Source organism: Cherax quadricarinatus, chromosome 44 (assembly GCF_038502225.1).
Source record: "Cherax quadricarinatus isolate ZL_2023a chromosome 44, ASM3850222v1, whole genome shotgun sequence".
Classification (NCBI taxonomy): Eukaryota; Metazoa; Arthropoda; class Malacostraca; order Decapoda; family Parastacidae; genus Cherax; species Cherax quadricarinatus.
In genome coordinates this window covers 8,948,072-8,970,664 of record NC_091335.1, presented here as the reverse complement: position 1 = coordinate 8,970,664, position 22,593 = coordinate 8,948,072, and the positions used below count along the sequence as shown (strand labels likewise).

General features: G+C 43.9%; 1 protein-coding gene across 3 annotated transcripts in view; it reads left to right on the top strand.

Annotated features, from left to right (window-relative positions):
* LOC128697549 (fibronectin type-III domain-containing protein 3a) overlaps positions 1–22,593 on the top strand; it is a 662,917-nt gene that overhangs the window by 62,824 nt on the left and 577,500 nt on the right. For all 3 annotated transcript variants that reach the window (XR_011393145.1, XM_070094072.1, XM_070094074.1), the window contains exon 2: positions 2,757–3,676. Coding sequence is in view for 2 of the 3 variants with exons in the window: in XM_070094072.1 (XP_069950173.1) it covers positions 2,773–3,676 (904 nt within the window). In the remaining variant the exon portion in view is untranslated. The remainder of the gene's footprint in view (positions 1–2,756; positions 3,677–22,593) is intronic.

The window sequence follows — 22,593 nt, the reverse complement described above, 5'->3', positions numbered from 1 at the left end:
GTAGTAATAACACTGTGTGTGTAGTAATAACACTGTGTGTAGTAATACTTTGTAGTAATAACACTGTGTAGTAATAACACTGTGTGTAGTAATGACACTGTAGTAATAACACTGTGTAGTAATGACACTGTGTGTAGTAATAACACTGTGTAGTAATAACACTGTGTGTAGTAATAACACTGTGTAGTAATAACACTGTGTGTAGTAATAACACTGTGTGTAGTAATAACACTGTGTAGTAATAACACTGTAGTAATAACACTGTGTGTAGAAATAACACTGTGTGTAGTAATAACACTGTGTGTAGTAATAACACTGTGTAGTAATAACACTGTGTGTAGTAATAACACTGTGTAGTAATAACACTGTATGTAGTAATAACACTGTGTAGTAATAACACTGTGTGTAGTAATAACACTGTGTGTAGTAATAACACTGTGTAGTAATAACACTGTAGTAATAACACTGTGTGTAGTAATAACACTGTGTAGTAATAACACTGTGTGTGTAGTAATAACACTGTGTAGTAATACTGTGTAGTAATAACACTGTGTAGTAATAACACTGTGTGTAGTAATGACACTGTGTAGTAATAACACTGTGTGTGTAGTAATAACACTGTGTGTAGTAATAACACTGTGTAGTAATGACACTGTGTGTAGTAATAACACTGTAGTAATAACACTGTGTGTAGTAATAACACTGTGTAGTAATAACACTGTGTGTGTAGTAATAACACTGTGTGTAGTAATACTGTGTAGTAATAACACTGTGTAGTAATAACACTGTGTGTAGTAATAACACTGTGTAGTAATAACACTGTGTGTGTAGTAATAACACTGTGTGTAGTAATACTGTGTAGTAATAACACTGTGTAGTAATAACACTGTAGTAATAACACTGTGTGTAGTAATAACACTGTGTAGTAATAACACTGTGTGTAGTAATAACACTGTGTAGTAATGACACTGTGTGTAGTAATGACACTGTAGTAATAACACTGTGTGTAGTAATGACACTAGTAATAACACTGTGTAGTAATGACACTGTAGCAATAACACTGTGTGTAGTAATGACACTGTAGTAATAACACTGTGTAGTAATAACACTGTGTGTAGTAATGACAGTGTAGTAATGACACTGTGTGTAGTAATGACACTGTGTAGTAATGACACTGTGTGTAGTAATGACACTGTAGTAATAACACTGTGTAGTAATAACACTGTGTAGTAATGACACTGTGTGTAGTAATGACACTGTAGTAATAACACTGTGTGTAGTAATGACACTGTAGTAATAACACTGTGTAGTAATAACACTGTGTGTAGTAATGATACTGTGTGTAGTAATGACACTGTAGTAATAACACTGTGTGTAGTAATGACACTGTAGTAATAACACTGTGTGTAGTAATGACACTGTAGTAATAACACTGTGTAGTAATAACACTGTGTGTAGTAATGACACTGTAGTAATAACACTGTGTAGTAATAACACTGTAGTAATAACACTGTGTGTGTGTAGTAATAACACTGTGTAGTAATAACACTGTGTAGTAATAACACTGTGTGGTAATAACACTGTGTGGTAATAACACTAGTGATAACACTGTGGTTCGTCAAGACTTATCATTACACATCCCTTCAAGAGAGAGAGAGAGAGAGAGAGAGAGAGAGAGAGAGAGAGAGAGAGAGAGAGAGAGAGAGAGAGAGAGGTGCCTTGATGCTGGTGAAGGGCTCTTGGTCCAAAGATATAGAGTTATCCTACCCTTGGATCAAATCTGTTTACCTCCCATCCCCCAGGTGCTGTATGGCCCTTTCGGGGTTAACGCTTTCCCGTGAATGTAATAATAATAATAGTAATAATAATTCGTGTTACATTGTGTAATCAACATATTTTTTTTTAGTTTATTAATAAGATATTCATTTTTCAATTTCTTGTAAGTAATTAGCTTACAATTGTAAGTTACAGAGTTCGATTCCCAGGCTTGGGGGTAAGTGGATACTTAGTTACAAGTATTAGGTGCTACAATGCCATTAAAATTTGCAACATAGTTTGCAAGTGGCCTGGTGGTTAACGCTCTCGCTTCACACGGTGAGGGCCTGGGTTCGATTCCCAGCCAGAGTAGAAACATTGGACGTGTTTCTTTCCACCTGTTGTCTATGTTCCCCATCAGTAAAATGGGTACCTGGGTGTTAGTCGACTGGTGTGGGTCGCATCCTGGGACACTGACCTAAGGAGGCCTGGTCACAGACCGGGCCGCGGGGGCGTTGACCCCCGGAACTCTCTCCAGGTAAACTCCAGGTAATTAAGTCACTAAGGATGGGCGAAACGCCTCATGAAATGCTGTTCACGTCTGTGGGTGGTATCCTTGGGGAGGGAGAGGATGTACGTTGAACCTGCGTGCGGCCAGCAGTAACAGATTGATGATGGATTGATTATATCTTCATTTCACTACTACACCTGCTGCCTCTGTAGAGTTTACATGGACAGGGTTTCGGGGGTAAACGCCCCCGCGGCTGGGTCTAAAACCAGGCCTCATCTGTAGGTCCAGCTATTGCACACGTGTTGCATCATCAACTTGGTATTGTCAACATACGTGATAATGTTGCGAGGTTATTGAGTGTGTTAACTCAGTTGTGTAATTTTTTTTTTTTTTTGTCTTGACTTGATTTTGACGTTGTTTGAGTTACGTCTGGAACATCTTGCTTAACCACAGTGTTTATAAACTAATCTTGTCTTGTGTTCCCTTACAGGCACGGGTGTAGTGTGATGGTGAAGGTGCGGGAGGGGGGGGAACCTTCCCCTGCCCCACCGCCCACAGTCACCCTCACCCCTACGCCCCTCTCTGACACCCACCACCACAGCCAATCCACGCCCATGGGTGTGCCTCCGTCCCCCGCCTCCTCGCTCTCAGCCTCCGGGCCGGTGTCACCAGCCTCCTCCGTCAATTCCACAGGGGAGGCCTATGCTCATGACTCCCCTCGCCCCTACTACCGCACCCACGGCTACCAGCCCTGGGGGCGGCACCCCCACAACCCCAGCCACCGGCGGCACTCCCCCCACCATCACCACCACTACCACCACCACCACAACACCTACCAGAACGGCTCCGGCTCCTCGCACGGCTTCTACACTCATCACCAGAACGGTTCAGGTGGTCCTACCCACCATACTAACGGTCACCACTATCACCACACCAACTCCAGGAACCACTACCAGAGCGACGGTAGTTACTACAGTGGCTACCAGGGCGGTCACAAGTCCAGCTACCAGGACACATACCAGGGATACCAAGGGGGATACCACGGCGGCTACTCTAGTGGACGGGGGCGGCACAAATCCCCACGAGATGAACCGTGGGCGCCGTCGCTGACCATGGGCCGTGGGCGTGGTGGTCGTTTTAAAACCATCTCCCCCGCCTCGAGATCCAGGGGCGCCTCCCCCCGCCCACACACCTCCACGCAGTTCTTCTCCTCCAACAGTACTCTGGAGGAAGCCATGTCCTCCGTCACAGTGGAGGTGGGGGGCAGCAGTGGGCTGGTGGGCGGGGTGGAGGAAGGCTTGTTGATGGGGGTGGGTGAAGAGGCAGGGCAGCACGTAGTACATCTTCACATCAACCCGGGTACTACTGTCAACTTCACCACTGAAGACGGCCACGTACAACGGATATCAGGTGAGTTGAAAAACTAGCAACTGTAAAGAATTAGACATATGTTCAACATCTGGGTGTCTTTATTGTCGATAGGTAGGTAGGTAAGGTTTGTCAGGAAACAGGGCAGGTGTTTCCTGACGCGGGTCTTAGATGATGACCTATCATGTGGGAGTTCGACACGTGGATTAGGTAAGAAATACTCACTTACGTATAATTACAGATATGTAGAGAGAGCCCTGACAGCCGTTACCTTGTCTCCTCGCTCACTCTCGTCAACTAACTGACTGGCCGCCCACGTACCCATAGAGGGTCTTTGAATAATGCCAGGTCAGCGCAATATGAATAGACAGTGACTCAGGCAGAGACGGTTGGTCGTTGAGTCAATGGTACACTGGTTACTGGTAACTGGTTACTACTACTGAGAGACCCGCCGTTGGAGCTTTTGGTCATCTGACCGAGGCCTTCCGCTGGCTTACCGGTTCACCCCTTTATAAATGATGGTCATAGTTATAACCATTTTTTGTATATACCTTTATTGTAGACGTTTCGCCAACCAGTGGCTTTACCAGTACAAATTCTAGCACATTATGGGAAGACTGAAGAACTATATACGAAAGACGAGGTAATTAGTCCCTCAGTCTTGGAGTTGGTGAAGGTTCATACCTGCGCTTCAGAGTCTTGAAGACTACGGTCCTGATCCATCGGGAGGCCTGGTCACGGACCGGGCCGCGGGGGCGTTGATCCCCGGAATAACCTCCAGGTAACCTCCAGGACACCAACTCCAACACTGAGGGACTGATTGCCCCGTCTTTTGTATGTAGTTCTTCTGTCTTCGAATTACGTCCCTGAATCTGTATTGATAAAGCCACTGGATGGCGAAACGTCTACAATAAAGATATCCAGATGTTGCACATGTGTCTAATTATATATTTATCTTGTTCGTGTTGTGTACCATACATGTACAACTATCTACTGTACCAAGGTATCATTGTTACACTGATGCCTTGGTATCATTGTAACAGTGGTACTAAGGTATCAGTGTAACAGTGGTACTAAGGTATCATTGTAACAATAGTACCAAGGTATTGTAACAATAGTACCAAGGTATCATTGTAACAATGGTATCACTGTATCATTGTAACAATAGTATCAAGGAATCATTGTAACAATGGTACCAAGATACCATTGTAACAATACCACGCTGTACCTACAAATAAATAAACAAAAGACATGAGTAAGAGTTAGAAATAAGACACTTCGCCTGACCTTATTTTTTTGGGTTTGTCCCAAGACTCAGTAATTTGACAAGTGGGTCATTTGTACAACATGTGGGTATATCTTCATTCTGGCGAAACGTTTTGTGAGAATGAAGGTGCCCATATGTTGCACAAGTGCCCCTTGGTCAAATTACTTAGTTTTTGGGATAATCTCCCCAAAAAAAGGTCAGACATTGAGGTTTATTTCTGAGATTTGTACATCACTTGGTAATATTCGCTATGATAAATTAGATACATGTGGAACTCTTGGGTATCTTTATTAAAAGGAAACGTTTCGCCACACAGTGGCTTCATCAGTCCATACAAAGGAGAAACTTGAAGCAACAGGAGGAGAATGAGGTAATCAGTCCCTCGACCTTGAGTCGATGTGGTCAGTCCATCAATCTTGAATAGATTGATGGACTTATGTGTACCTATGCCCGGATAAGCTTACTTTCTCACCTTTGCTACGGGAACGTGTCATCCATGTACAGGTTTCTTCTGTATTCGACGTTTTGCCTATTGTGCAGGCGAAACGTTTCGGGTAATAAAAATAGCAGAGTTGCACATATTTTTGTCAACTATATATTTCACCAGACGAGCCTGGCCCAAGGCCGGGGTCTGGGAATAGAAAAACTACCTACCTAGGGTATTCTGGAGATCAACGCCCCCGCGGCCTGGTCCACGACCAGGCCTCCCGGTGGATTAGGGCCTGATCAATCAGGCTCCTACTGCTGGCCGCACGTAGTCCAACGTACGAACCACAGCCCCGGCTGATCCGGCACCGACTTAAGTATCTGTCCAGCTCCCTCTTGAAGGCAGTCAGGGGCCTATTGGTAATCCCCCTTATGCATGGTGGGAGGCTGTTGAACAATCTTGGGCCCCGGACACTTATTGTATTTTCTCTAAGTGTACCAATGGCGCCCCTACTTTTCATTGAGGTATTTTGCACCACCTGCCCAGTCTTTTACTTTTGTAGGGAATGATTTCTGTGTTCAGATTCGGGACCATTCCTTTAAGGGTTTTCCAAGTGTAGATAATGATGTATCTCTCTCGCCTGCGTTCCAGAGAGTACAAGTCAAGTGCTTCCAAGCGTTCCCAGTAGTTGAGGTGTTTGATGGAATTTATATGTTAATGTACAGCAGTATTCCAGCCTAGATAGAACGAGTGATTTGAAAAGGATCATCATTGGCTTGGAATCTCTTGTTTTGAACGTTCTCATTATCCATCCTATCATTTTCTTCGCAGTTGTGATTGTGGCACTGTTGTGATGCTTGAAAGTGAGATCCTCACACATTACCACTCCCAGGTCCCTCATACTCAGTTCTAATTATTATCTCCTCCAGTTTTCCATAACGGAGTAATTGGAATTTGTCTCCATTGAACATCATATTGTTTTCTGTTGCCCATTGGAAAACTTGGTTTATATTTTCATGGAGTTTAACTGTGTCCTCAATAGATGACAGTCTCATGCACATCCAGGGTGCTGTGGATTACATCTCTGTCTATGTCTGATATGAGGATGAGGAACAGGATGGGGGTGAGTACTGTGCCTTGTGGAACAGAGCTTTTCACCATGGCAGCTTCTGATATAACTGTTTACCACTACTCTTTGTGTGTGATTGGTTAGAAAGTTGAAGATCCATCTCCCCACTTTGCCAGTTATTCCTTTAGCACGCATTTTGTGCGCTGTTGTACCATGATGGCACTTGTCTAAGGTTTTTGCAAAGGCTGTGTATATTACATCTGCATTCCGTTTTTCTTCCAGTGTATCCAAGACTATCATAGTGATCCAATAGTTGCGAGAGGCAGGAACGACCTGCTCTGAACCCATGTTGCCCTGGATTGTGCAGTTTTGGGGAATCCAGATGGTTTGCAATCATGCTTCTTAGAACACTTAAGATTTTGATGATGTGGGACGTTAGAGCCATTGGTCTATAGTTCTTAGTTAACGCTTTACTGCCACCTTTATGGAGTGCGGCTATATCCGTTGTTTTTAGTGACTGTGGAATTTCACCCATGTCTAAGCTCCTCCATAGTATACTTAGGGCACGCAAAAGGGGTTTCTTGCAGTTCTTAATGAACACAAAGTTTCACGAGTCTGGGCATGGGGCTGAGTACATGGGTATATTGTCAATGGCTCTCTCAAAGTCTGTTGGAGTTAGGGTAATGTCAGAGATTTGGCATACATTGATGGAGTTTTGAGGCTCATTCATGAAACAGTCATTTGGAGTGCCGATCTTTAGACTGATTAGTGGCTCGCAAAACACAGAGTCGTATTGGTATTTCAGTATCTCACTTATTTTTTTGTCATCTGTGTAGGTCCCATCTTGTCTGAGCAGGGGCCCAATATTAGATGTAGTATCTGCCTTGTTTCTTGTATATGAAAAGAAATATTTCGAGTTTCTTTCAGTTTCACTAGTTGCTTTTAGCTCATCTTGTCTCTCCTGGATCCTGTATGAATCCTTTAACTTAAGTTCTATACTTTCCACTTCCCTGGTCAGCGCTTCCTTCCGTGTATAAGATAATCTAGCGTTCTTGAGGAGCTCAGTGATCCTTCGTCGTCTTCTGTAGAGGAGGCGTCTTTCTCTCTCCAGTTTACTTCTTCTCGTCTTCTTTCTTTGGGGAATATGCTTTGAAAGTTGATCCTTTCAAGGCATTGGTTTGGATCCATGTTATTTAAGATATCTTCCCAACATGTTTCATTTAAGACATGGTTCACCTGGCCCAGTTGATGTTCTTGTTGTTGAAGTTGTATTTGGTGGAACTTATTAAAGGTATATCAAAGGGTCATTAGTTCACCTGTACTCTTATCAGAAATCTGAAATCTGAAGCCGAGTCAACAGTGCCTATGTGTGCGCAATAAGGTTAACAGAATGCAATGTAGTGCACTCAGTTCACACACTGAGGTCCTGGGTTCGATCCCCGGTACAGGTGGAGACATTAGGACGTTTTTCCTTAGGATACTTGCTATCCCTGTTTACCTGTCAGTAAAATGGGTACCTGGGTGTTTTTCGACTGGTGTGGGTCGCATCCTGGGGACAAAATTGACATAATTTGCCCGAAATGCTCTGCATAACAAGGGACTTTCTATACAGTATGTCACTGATGTCAGCTATGATGTGTTTACGTTGTATCATGTACTTACATGTACTTGTAGACATGAAGATTATTATTATCTTGAACACCAGCTGTCCCTGTTCACCTAGCAGCAAATAGGTACCCAGGAGTGAACACCAGCTGCCCCTGTTCACCTAGCAGTAAATTAGTACCTAGATCTTGAACGCCAGCTGCCCCTGTTCAGCTAGCAGAAAATAGATACCCAGGAGTGAACAATACTGCCCTTGTTCACCTAGCAGTAAATAGGTACCTAGGAGTGAACAGTCCTGCCCCTGTTCACGTAGCAGTAAATAGGTAACTAGATCTTGAACACCAGCTGTCCCTGTTCACCTAGCAGTAAATAGGTACCCAGGAGTGAACACCAGCTGCCCCTGTTCACCTAGCAGTAAATTAGTACCTAGATCTTGAACGCCAGCTGCCCCTGTTCAGCTAGCAGAAAATAGATACCCAGGAGTGAACAATACTGCCCTTGTTCACCTAGCAGTAAATAGGTACCTAGGAGTGAACAGTCCTGCCCCTGTTCACCTAGCAGTAAATATGTACCTAGGAGTGAACAGTCCTGCCCCTGTTCACCTAGCAGTAAATAGGTAACTAGATCTTGAACACCAGCTGTCCCTGTTCACCTAGTAATAAATAGGTACCCAGGAGTGAACACACCACATAACACACACATTTTTTTTTTACAGTGATTTTGAGGGCACATAACGATCAGTTATATAAATATAACCCAGATTGCCCAGTAAAGTCCAAGAGTGTGGCTTATCCCCTTAGAAAGCCACATTGCGTGGCTTTCTGAAAGTAAGGAGCAGGTGTCGCCCATAAAACTTCACTAATCAGCATGTTTCGCCCGGAAAGCTATGTTAATTAGACAGTTTCGCCCAGAAAGCTGCATTAATGAGCAGATTTCATCCAGAAAGCTGCACTAATCGGCAGGTTTCGCCCAGAAAGTTGCATTGTTCAGCAGTTTCGCTCATAAAGCTACATTGTTCAGCAGGTTTCGCGCAGAAAGTACCAGTAATCAGCAAATTTCACCCAGAAAGCAACAGTAATCAGCAGGTTTCGCCCATAAACCTGCAGTAATCTGCAGTTTTTGTCCCTAAAACTGTACTAATCAGGTTTCGCCCAGAAAGTACTAGTAATCAGCAAGTTTCGCCCATAAAGCAGCAGTAATCAGCAAGTTTCGCAAAGAAAGCACCAGTAATCATCAAGACGGTCTAGTAGCTAGGAATGATAACCAGCAGTAATCAGCAAGTTTCGCCCATAAAGCAGCAGTAATCAGCAAGTTTCGTAAAGAAAGCACCAGTAATCATCAAGACGGTCTAGTAGCTAGGAATGATAACCTTAACTCCACATGTAATGCATACATAGGTCAATGTGAGACAATACAGCCATTATTATCTCAAACACTACCAAACAGGTGCATACACTGTACTAAAGTACGTATGAAAAACAGAAAAGGCACCTTATGTAAAATGTGTAAGGGGTGGGTGCATGATGGATGTATGTACAATTATAACAACGGTGCCAGAATTCATTTTGTGTGTAACAAATGCACTTTGGCACAGTTACCCTTTAGCAGTGATGACATTGATTTACCTAAATTTAATACAAATGACCCATTGCCATTTATTGATGATTATGATTGTTTTATGAAAACAGGCCTTCACTTTATTCATGTCAATGCAAGATCACTTCTTCCTAAATTGGCAGAGATTAGGATTCTAGCTAACAAAATTAGGGCGGCAGTTATCACCATCTCTGAATCTTGGTTGAATGATACGGTGACTGACGACGAGGTCAAAATAGATGGTTACAATATAAAACGCTTAGATAGGAACAGAAAGGGTGGTGGAGTATGTGCCTACATTAGAAATGACTTAGCTTACAACCCAAGGCCTGATTTAAATAACAATAAACTGGAGATTCTATGGTTTGAAGTGCTGCTTCCTAAGACCAAACCCATCTTAGTAGGAACTAGTTACCGCCCTCCTACCCAGGACCAGTTCTTAGAAGACTTTTCCAGAGTCTTGTCCGGAGTTGAAAACAATTGCGAGACAATAATACTGAGCGACTCAATATCTGTTTTCAGCAGCAAAATAACGGGCTATGCAAAAGGTATAAGCAAATTCTAGGATTAAATAGTTACACTCAACTAATTAATACACCAACCCGGATCACACAGTTCTCAGCCACCCTAATTGACCACATACTTTGTAACCGCTCTGAGAACATTAGTCAGTCAGGCGTCATTACCACAGGTCTTAGTGATCATTTCATCATTTACTGCACCAGGAAAATCACTAGGGATAGGATAGGCCTACACAGGACAATAAAAATGAGGTCAACTAGAAACTACAGTAAAGAAACACTGGTAAATAGGCTACACAATTGTGACTGGACAGAGATAACAAGTTGCACGGACGTAAACGATGCCTGGGAAAAATTCAAAATGTTCACTACCATCCTTGATAATATTGCACCAGTTAAAGAGGTTAGGATTAAACGAAGAACTGAACCCTGGATGAATACTGAGATATTAGATAATATGAAATTCAGAGACCAGCTGCTAAAAAGATTTAAAGCAAACAGACAGGATATTGCAGCACTAAATGTATTCCAAAGGGTGAGGAACAGAGTACAGAGACTTATAAAAGGAGCAAAGGCAAAGCACTACTGCTCAAAAATTGAAGAGTATAAGCATAACCCCAGAAAGCTCTGGCAACAACTAAAACAGTTGGGGTATAGCCATAAGCCAGTAGATAGGTCTAACATAGTACTCACTATCGATAATGAGGTATGCCACGAAACATCTAAGGTGGCAAATTGCTTTAATTCCTACTACACATCTGTTGCATCAACACTAGTAAGTAAACTACCAGCTGCATCAAATACCTTTAACACAGACTCTGATAAGTTTCAAACATACTATACCAATAAAGGGGTAACCCCAAACAGTTGTCAACTAGTAAGTGTATCTCATGACTTTATTCAAAAAGAACTAAGCAGGTTAAACCCAACTAAGAGCACAGGCCCTGATAACATCCCGTCTAAGTTCCTAAAAGATGGTGCTTCTGAACTGTCAATCCCTATTGCTCACATAATAAATCTATCAATCACCACTAATACCGTACCGGAGGGGTTCAAGGAGGCCAGAGTTACTCCTATCTTCAAGAAAAATAGTAGGTCTGATGTAAGCAACTATAGGCCTGTTAGTATACTCAGTATAATATCTAAAATTCTAGAGAGGGCGGTGTATTCTCAAGTAGTTAAGTACCTTAATGACAACATTCTCTATAGCTATCAATCGGGCTTTAGAAGATCCTACTCAACCGACACCTCCCTTATTAATCTGATGGATTACCTGAGAACTGAAATGTCAAAGGGGAACCTCATAGGTATGGTAACCTTAGACCTGCAAAAGGCCTTCGATACTGTCAACCACAATATATTATGTAATAAACTTCAAGCTATCGGTATAGGTTCTGTAGACTGGTTTAAGTCCTACCTTAGCAACAGGAGACAAATAGTCAAAATCAACAAAACAGAATCAGAACCCCTGCCGATAACATGTGGAGTTCCCCAAGGTAGTATTCTGGGTCCCTTATTATTCTTATGTTATGTCAATGATATGCCTATCAGTGTCAAGTGCAAACTCCTACTGTATGCAGATGACAGTGCTCTGTTAGTGTCAGGTAAAGACCCACAAGATATTGCTAATGTTTTAACACTGGAACTGGAGTCCTGCAGCAAATGGTTAGTAGACAACAAACTATCATTACACCTAGGGAAAACTGAAGCCATTCTCTTTGGCACGAAACATAAACTGAGAAGGGTAAATAATTTTAATGTTCAATGTAATGGGGAGCCCATCACTTTGGTTTCATCAGTAAAATATTTGGGAATCCCCTTTGACCCATGCATGTCAGGAGAATTGATAGGGAACAGTGTAGTAAAGAAAGCGAATGCCAGACTGAAGTTCCTGTATAGACAAGCACAGTGTCTACCTACTGAGGCCCGCAGGACCCTATGTCTAGCCCTTATACAATGCCATATGGATTACGCTTGCTCTTCTTGGTACTCTGCCTTGACAAAAAACTGAAAGATAGACTGCAAATCACCCAGAACAAAATCGTAAGATTCATCCTGGGGCTGGGACCAAGAGAACATGTAGGCCAGGATGAATTACAGCAGTTGGATATGCTGAATGTTGAAGACAGAGTAAAACAACTGAAGCTAAATCATGTTTATAAAATTGCTCACGAACAGTGTCCAGAATATCTTGCTGTCAATTTTGTCAAGGTTGGGAACCGCAGCAATCATAGTACTAGGGGGAGAGAGCACAACTTTGTAGTACCCACAGTCAGTGGCCAGGCTTCAAACACCTTTTATTGTACAGCAATAAAGGAATGGAACAGACTGCCTGCACATGTCAAAGCCAGTCATAGCATGAACCAGTTTAAGAAGAGTGCCAAAAAGTGTCTGATGAATGTAGCTACAGAAAGGGAGGGGAATGATTTTCTATTTTTTAGCTAACATACGTGTAAATTTTACCGTATTCCTAGTAATGACCCTCGTATTGTAGATAGTCTTAATGACCCTCGTGTAGTAGATAGTCTTTTAGTATGATAATAAGATGTTATCTTCATTGTAGAATAATAAGAAAATATTATAACCTTTATATTATAATAATAAGGTAAAAGGACCCCAATGGAAATAAGTCACTCTGTCTGACTTTTTTGGGTTATCCTAGGTTCTCTACACATATGCTGCTATGTATGATAATTCTATGTAACTGTATTTGTGTATACCTGAATAAACTTACTTACTTACAAGTTTCGCCCATAAAGCAGCAGTAATCCCCACATTGAAAGGAAAACGCACAACCAAGGTAGTCATAGCAATAAACTTCTAAAGAAAACGTGTTTTTAAGATGACTTACAGGGAAGACTTTAGTAATTCTCTGCCTTTTAATATAACTTACAGGGGGAGACTTTAGTAATTCCATGCCTTTTAACGTAACTTACAGGGGAGACTTTGGTAATTCCCTGCCTTTTAACGTGAATTACAGGGGGACATTGGTAATTCCCTGCTTCAGATTTTGATTCCAGATTATCAAGATAACCTTGTTGGGATTTTTGTAACCCTGGGTAGGGAGGGTTAGCCACCCAGGATAACTCTGGGTAGGGAGGGTTAGCCACCCAGGATAACTCTGGGTAGGGAGGGTTAGCCACCCAGGATAACCCTGGGTAGGGAGGGTTAGCCACCCAGGATAACACTGAGTAGGGAGGGTTAGCCACCCAGGATAACCCTGGGTAGGGAGAGTTAGCCACCCAGGATAACCCAAGACGGTGCGTCATGGAGGAGTCTCTGTCTTATTTCCATTGTGGTCCTTAAATCTTGTCCCCCCAGGATGCCACCCACACCAGTCGGCTAGCACATAGGTACCTACTTACTGCTAGGTGAACAAGGATAGCAGGTGTAAGGTGACTAACACCCAGGTACCTACTTGCTGCTAGGTGAACAGGGACAGCAGGTGTAAGGTGACTATCACCCAGGTACCTACTTGCTGCTAGGTGAACAGGGACAGCAGGTGTAAGGTGACTATCACCCAGGTACCTACTTGCTGCTAGGTGAACAGGGACACCAGGTGTAAGGTGACTAACACCCAGGTACCTACTTGCTGCTAGGTGAACAGTGACAGTAGGTGTAGGGAAACATGCCCGATGTTTCCACTCATAATGAATAACACCGTGACTCGAACAAATCACAAATAACCCGCAGACAGGAGAAGATTGCGACGACGTTTCGGTCCGACTTGGACTATTAACTAGTCACACGTGCCGGGATCTGTCCCCGGTCCCTCAGTGTGTGACCTAGGAACGCTATACGAAAATTATAATATTAAGAAATATAAGTTGTAAGAGGTTAATATTTTTTTTGTCGATTAAGATAAAAACTGAAATTAATAATTTTATACCAAAAGAACCTTAGAAAACTTACCTGACCTTATTATAACAAACGCAATTTAATTTAGCCTAATCCAGCTAAATATATTTTAGATAACTTTACAATAATTTGATAAACACAATAAAATATATTTTTTTCCGTTAGGTTCAGAATTATTTTTGCGAAATTATTACATACACAAATGTTCGCATTTTTTATTCGGCAAGAAGAGCGGTGCTATTTAAGCCAAAATTGCAAGTTTAACCTATTCGGCACGACATATATTTAACCCACATAATTCTGAGACGAAGTCTGGTTCAACCTTCAGAAACTAGCAAAAATGGGCCCTAATTCAAACTATACCACGGGTGGGGTTTGATCCCGCGGTCAGAGAGTCTCAAAACTCCAGACCGTCGCGTTAGCCACTGGACCAGCTAGCCACAATAAGATTCGTCCAACTAGGTATATTGTGGCTAGCTGGTCCAGTGGCTAACGCGACGGTCTGGAGTTTTGAGACTCTCTGACCGCGGGATCAAACCCCACCCGTGGTATGGTTTGTTTGCAATCGTGTCATTACGATTTCGTGAGTCAGGTCCTAATTCCTGTGTGTGGCACTACATTTAAGGCAGTCTAATACATTCATGTAAGAGCCCAATTTTAGATTGTGTACTGTTGCACATGCTATGCAGTGTTGTAAGGCAGCAACTGAAGGGGTGAGGGGAAGTTTTCTCAGAGAAGTGCAGTGCGGGTGTGTCACCTGCCGCAGTATCTCTCAGAATCTGAGACAGACTGGATTGAAATATTCTCTGAAACATTGAAATATGCTCTAAAACTGCGAAATATTCTCTGAAACATTGAAATATGCTCTGAAACTGCGAAATATTCTCTGAAACGTTGAAATATGCTCTGAAACTGCGAAATATTCTCTGAAACATTGAAATATGCTCTGAAACATTGAAATATGCTCTGAAACTGCGAAATATTCTCTGAAACGTTGAAATATGCTCTGAAAGTGCGAAATATTCTCTGAAACGTTGAAATATGATCTGAAACTGCGAAATATTCTCTGAAACATTGAAATATGCTCTGAAACTGCGAAATATTCTCTGAAACGTTGAAATATGATCTGAAACTGCGAAATATTCTCTGAAACATTGAAATATGCTCTGAAACTGCGAAATATTCTCTGAAACGTTGAAATATGCTCTGAAACTGCGAAATATTCTCTGAAACATTGAAATATGCTCTGAAACATTGAAATATGCTCTGAAACTGCGAAATATTCTCTGAAACGTTGAAATATGCTCTGAAAGTGCGAAATATTCTCTGAAACATTGAAATATGCTCTGAAACTGCGAAATATTCTCTGAAACATTGAAATATGCTCTGAAACTGCGAAATATTCTCTGAAACATTGAAATATGCTCTGAAACATTGAAATATGCTCTGAAACTGCGAAATATTCTCTGAAACGTTGAAATATGCTCTGAAAGTGCGAAATATTCTCTGAAACATTGAAATATGCTCTGAAACTGCGAAATATTCTCTGAAACATTGAAATATGCTCTGAAACATTGAAATATGCTCTGAAACTGCGAAATATTCTCTGAAACGTTGAAATATGCTCTGAAAGTGCGAAATATTCTCTGAAACATTGAAATATGCTCTGAAACTGCGAAATATTCTCTGAAACATTGAAATATGCTCTGAAACTGCGAAATATTCTCTGAAACATTGAAATATGCTCTGAAACGACAAAATATGCTCTGAAACCTCGAAATGTGTTCTGAAACCTCGAGATATGCTCTGAAACCTCGAAATGTGTTCTGAAACCTCGAGATATGCTCTGTAACGTCCTGTAAAACGTTGAATTATGCTCTGAAACGTTGAAATATGCTCTAAATAGATTTTTACTTTTTATATGATTTTTTTAAATGTGTAATAAAACATAAAAAAATATAGTAAAATGTGTTAAAAGAGTATTTGCATATTTCGAGGATTTATTTTAGTTTTTCCTTAATAATTCTTGGGAAGTGGAAGGATTGTAACCCACACACGCCTCGTACACAGCCAGGGTAAACAATATAGTGGTACGGGGGGTCACACACGCCTCGTACACAGCCAGGGTAAACAATATAGTGGTACGGGGGGTCACACACGCCTCGTACACAGCCAGGGTAAACAATATAGTGGTACGGGGGGTCACACACGCCTCGTACACAGCCAGGGTAAACAATATAGTGGTACGGGGGGTCACACACGCCTCGTACACAGCCAGGTTAAAGAATATAGTGGTACGGGGGGTCACACACGCCTCGTACACAGCCAGGTTAAACAATATAGTAGTACGGGGGGTCACACACGCCTCGTACACAGCCAGGGTAAACAATATAGTGGTACGGGGGGTCACACACGCCTCGTACACACCCAGGGTAAACAATATAGTGGTACGGGGAGTCGCACACGCCTCGTACACAGCCAGGGTAAACAATATAGTGGTACGGGGAGTCGCACGCGCCTCGTACACAGCCAGGGTAAACAATATAGTGGTACGGGGAGTCGCACACGCCTCGTACACAGCCAGGGTAAACAATATAGTGGTACGGGGAGTCGCACACGCCTCGTACACAGCCAGGGTAAACAATATAGTGGTACGGGGAGTCGCACACGCCTCGTACACAGCCAGGGTAAACAATATAGTGGTACGGGGAGTCGCACGCGCCTCGTACACAGCCAGGGTAAACAATATAGTGGTACGGGGAGTCGCACACGCCTCGTACACAGCCAGGGTAAACAATATAGTGGTACGGGGAGTCGCACACGCCTCGTACACAGCCAGGGTAAACAATATAGTGGTACGGGGAGTCGCACACGCCTCGTACACAGCCAGGGTAAACAATATAGTGGTACGGGGAGTCGCACACGCCTCGTACACAGCCAGGGTAAACAATATAGTGGTACGGGGAGTCGCACACGCCTCGTACACAGCCAGGGTAAACAATATAGTGGTACGGGGAGTCGCACGCGCCTCGTACACAGCCAGGGTAAACAATATAGTGGTACGGGGAGTCGCACACGCCTCGTACACAGCCAGGGTAAACAATATAGTGGTACGGGGAGTCGCACACGCCTCGTACACAGCCAGGGTAAACAATATAGTGGTACGGGGAGTCGCACACGCCTCGTACACAGCCAGGGTAAACAATATAGTAGTACGGGGAGTCGTACACGCCTCGTACACAGCCAGGTTAAACAATATAGTGGTACGGGGGGTCGCACACGCCTCGTACACAGCCAGGGTAAACAATATAGTAGTACGGGGAGTCGTACACGCCTCGTACACAGCCAGGGTAAACAATATAGTAGTACGGGGAACCGCACACGCCTCGTACACAGCCAGGGTAAACAATATAGTGGTACGGGGAGTCGCACACGCCTCGTACACAGCCAGGGTAAACAATATAGTGGTACGGGGAGTCGCACACGCCTCGTACACAGCCAGGTTAAACAATATAGTGGTACGGGGAGTCGCACACGCCTCGTACACAGCCAGGTTAAACAATATAGTGGTACGGGGGGTCGCACACGCCTCGTACACAGCCAGGGTAAACATTGTAGTGGTACGGGGAGTCGCACACGCCTCGTACACAGCCAGGTTAAACAATATAGTGGTACGGGGAGTCGCACACGCCTCGTACACAGCCAGGTTAAACAATATAGTGGTACGGGGGGTCGCACACGCCTCGTACACAGCCAGGGTAAACAATATAGTAGTACAGGGAATCGCACACGCCTCGTACACAGCCAGGGTAAACAATATAGTGGTACGGGGAGTCGCACACGCCTCGTACACAGCCAGGGTAAACAATATAGTAGTACGGGGAGTCGCACACGCCTCGTACACAGCCAGGGTAAACAATATAGTGGTACGGGGAGTCGCACACGCCTCGTACACAGCCAGGTTAAACAATATAGTGGTACGCGGAGTCGCACACGCCTCGTACACAGCCAGGTTAAACAATATAGTGGTACGGGGAATCGCACACGCCTCGTACACAGCCAGGTTAAACAATATAGTGGTACGGGGAGTCGCACACGCCTCGTACACAGCCAGGTTAAACAATATAGTGGTACGGGGGGTCGCACACGCCTCGTACACAGCCAGGGTAAACATTGTAGTGGTACGGGGAGTCGCACACGCCTCGTACACAGCCAGGTTAAACAATATAGTGGTACGGGGAGTCGCACACGCCTCGTACACAGCCAGGTTAAACAATATAGTGGTACGGGGGGTCGCACACGCCTCGTACACAGCCAGGGTAAACAATATAGTGGTACGGGGAGTCGCACACGCCTCGTACACAGCCAGGTTAAACAATATAGTGGTACGCGGAGTCGCACACGCCTCGTACACAGCCAGGGTAAACAATATAGTGGTACGGGGAGTCGCACACGCCTCGTACACAGCCAGGTTAAACAATATAGTGGTACGCGGAGTCGCACACGCCTCGTACACAGCCAGGGTAAACAATATAGTGGTACGGGGAGTCGCACGCGCCTCGTACACAGCCAGGTTAAACAATATAGTGGTACGCGGAGTCGCACACGCCTCGTACACAGCCAGGGTAAACAATATAGTGGTACGGGGAGTCGCACACGCCTCGTACACAGCCAGGGTAAACAATATAGTGGTACGCGGAGTCGCACACGCCTCGTACACAGCCAGGGTAAACAATATAGTGGTACGGGGAGTCGCACACGCCTCGTACACAGCCAGGGTAAACAATATAGTGGTACGCGGAGTCGCACACGCCTCGTACACAGCCAGGGTAAACAATATAGTGGTACGCGGAGTCGCACACGCCTCGTACACAGCCAGGGTAAACAATATAGTAGTACGGGGAGTCGTACACGCCTCGTACACAGCCAGGGTAAACAATATAGTAGTACGGGGGGTCGTACACGCCTCGTACACAGCCAGGGTAAACAATATAGTAGTACGGGGAGTCGTACACGCCTCGTACACAGCCAGGGTAAACAATATAGTAGTACGGGGGGTCGTACACATGGTGTTCGGTGGTACAATTTAATATAAAAATTCGTGTTTATTATACTCGAGGTTAATGATTGTGCTTCGTCATGTGTGTTTGTGTGTGTACTCACCTGTTTATGGTTGCAGGGGTCGAGAGTCATAGTTCCTGGCCCCGAGTCTTAGCTGTGTGTGTGTAGTGGTAGTAGTTACTACTTGTCAAAGGCACACTTGGCCTGTTTCGCCGAAGCAGCAGCAACAACAACAACCACAACAACAACCACAGCAACAACCACAGCAACAACCACAGCAACAACCACAACAACAACAACAACCACAGCAACAACCACAACAACAACCACAGCAACAACCACAACAACAACCACAGCAACAACCACAACAACAACAACCACAGCAACAACCACAACAACCACAACAACAACCACAACAACAACCACAGCAACAACCACAGCAACAACCACAGCACCAACCACAACAACAACCACAGCAACAACCACAGCAACAACCACAGCAACAACCACAACAACCACAACAACAACCACAACAACAACCACAACAACAACCACAGCAACAACCACAGCAACAACCACAACAACCACAGTAAAAACCACAACAATAACCACAGCAACAACCACAACAACAACCACAGCAACAACCATAGCAACAACCACAACAACAACAACGACAACCACAACAACAACCACAACAACAACCACAGCAACAACCACAGCAACAACCACAGCAACAACCATAGCAACAACCACAACAACAACAACGACAACCACAGCAACAACCACAGCAACAACCACAGCAACAACCACAGCAACAACCATAGCAACAACCACAGCAACAACCACAGCAACAACCACAGCAACAACCACAGCAACAACCACAGCAACAACCATAGCAACAACCACAACAACAACCACAGCAACAACCACAGCAACAACCACAGCAACAACCACAGCAACAACCATAGCAACAACCACAACAACAACCACAGCAACAACCACAGCAACAACCACAGCAACAACCACAGCAACAACCACAATAACAACAACAACAACAACCACAACAACAACCACAACAACAAACACAGCAACAACCACAGCAACAACCACAACAACAAGAACAACAACCACAGCAACAACCACAACAAACAACCACAGCAACAACCACAGCAACAACCACAACAACAACAACCACAGCAACAACCACAACAACAACAACAACCACAGCAACAACCACAACAACAACAACAACAGCCACAGCAACAACAACAACAACCACAGCAACAACCACAACAACAACAACCACAGCAACAACCACAACAACAACAACCACAGCAACAACCACAACAACAACAACAACCACAACAACAACAACCACAGCAACAACCACAACAACAACCACAACAACAACAACCACAACAACAACAACCACAACAACAACCAGAGCAACAACCACAACAACCACAGTAAAAACCACAACAACAACAACCACAGCAACAACCACAACAACCACAACAACAACAACCACAACAACAACCAGAGCAACAACCACAACAACCACAGCAACAACCACAACAACAACCACAGCAACAACCATAGCAACAACCACAACAACAACGACAACCACAGCAACAACCACAACAACCACAACCACAGCAACAAAAACAACCACAGCAACAACCACAACAACAACCACAGCAACAACCACAACAACAACCACAGCAACAACCACAACAACAACCACAATAACAACCACAACAACAACCACAACCACAGCAACAACCACAACAAACACAGCAACAACCACAGCAACAACCACAACAATAACCACAACAACAATCACAATAACCACAACAACCACAACCACCACAACCACTGCAACAACATCCACAACAACCACAGCAACAACCACAACAACAACAACCACTGCAACAACAACATCCACAACAACAACCACAACAACAACCACAACTACCACCACAACAGCCACAGCAACAACAACAACAACCACAGCAACAACCACAACAACCACAACCACTGCAACAACAACCACAACCACCACAACAACAACCACTGCAACAACCACAACAACAACCACTGCAACAACAACCACAACAACAACCACAGCAACAGCAACAACCACAACAAAAACCACAACAACAACCACAACAACAACCACTGCCACAACAACAACCACTTCAACAACAACCGCAACAACAACCACAACAACAGCAACCACAACAATAACCACAGCAACCACAACCACAACAACCACTGCAACAACCACAACAACAACCACAACAACAACCACTGCAACAACAACCACAACAACAACCACTGCAACAACAACCACAACAACAACAGCAACCACAACAATAACCACAGCAACCACAACCACAACAACAACCACTGCAACAACAACCACAACAACAACCACAACAACAACCACAACAACAACCACTGCAACCACAACAACAACCACAACAACCACAACAACAACAACAACCACAACAACCACAACAACAACAACCACAACAGCAACATCAACAACCACAACAACACCCACAGCAACAACCACAACCACAAAAACTACAACAACAACCACAGCAACAACCACAACAACCACAACAACAACCACAACAACCACAGCAACAGCCACAACAGCATCCACAACAACCACAACAACAACCACAACAACCACAACAACTACAACAACAACCACAACAACAACTACAGCAACAACCACAACAACAACAACGACCACAGCAACAACCACAACAACTACAGCAACAACCACAACAACTACAGCAACAACCACAACAACCACCATAATAACCACAACAACCACCATAATAACAACCACAACAACCACAGCAACAACCACAACAACTACAGCAACAACCACAACAACTACAGCAACAACCACAACAACCACCATAATAACAACCACAACAACCACCATAATAACAACCACAACAACCACAGCAACAACCACAACAACTACAGCAACAACCACAACAACAACGACCACATCAACAACCACAACAACCACCATAATAACAACCACAACAACCACAGCAACAACCACAGCAGCAAGCAACAGCAGTAGTAGCATCATCATCATCAGCAGCAGCAGCAACAGCAGTAGTAGCATCATCATCATCAGCAGCAGCAGCAGCAGTAGTAGCATCATCATCATCATCAGCAGCAGCAGCAACAGCAGTAGTAGCATCATCATCATCAGCAGCAGCAGCAACAGCAGTAGTAGCATCATCATCATCAGCAGCAGCAGCAGCAGTAGTAGCATCATCATCATCATCAGCAGCAGCAGCAACAGCAGTAGTAGCATCATCATCATCATCAGCAGCAGCAGCAACAGCAGTAGTAGCATCATCATCATCAGCAGCAGCAGCAGCAGTAGTAGCATCATCATCATCATTATCATCATCAGCAGCAGCAGCAGCAGCAGCAGTAGTAGCATCATCATCATTATCATCATCGTCAGCAGCAGCAGCAGCAGCAGTAGTAGCATCATCATCATTATCATCATCATCA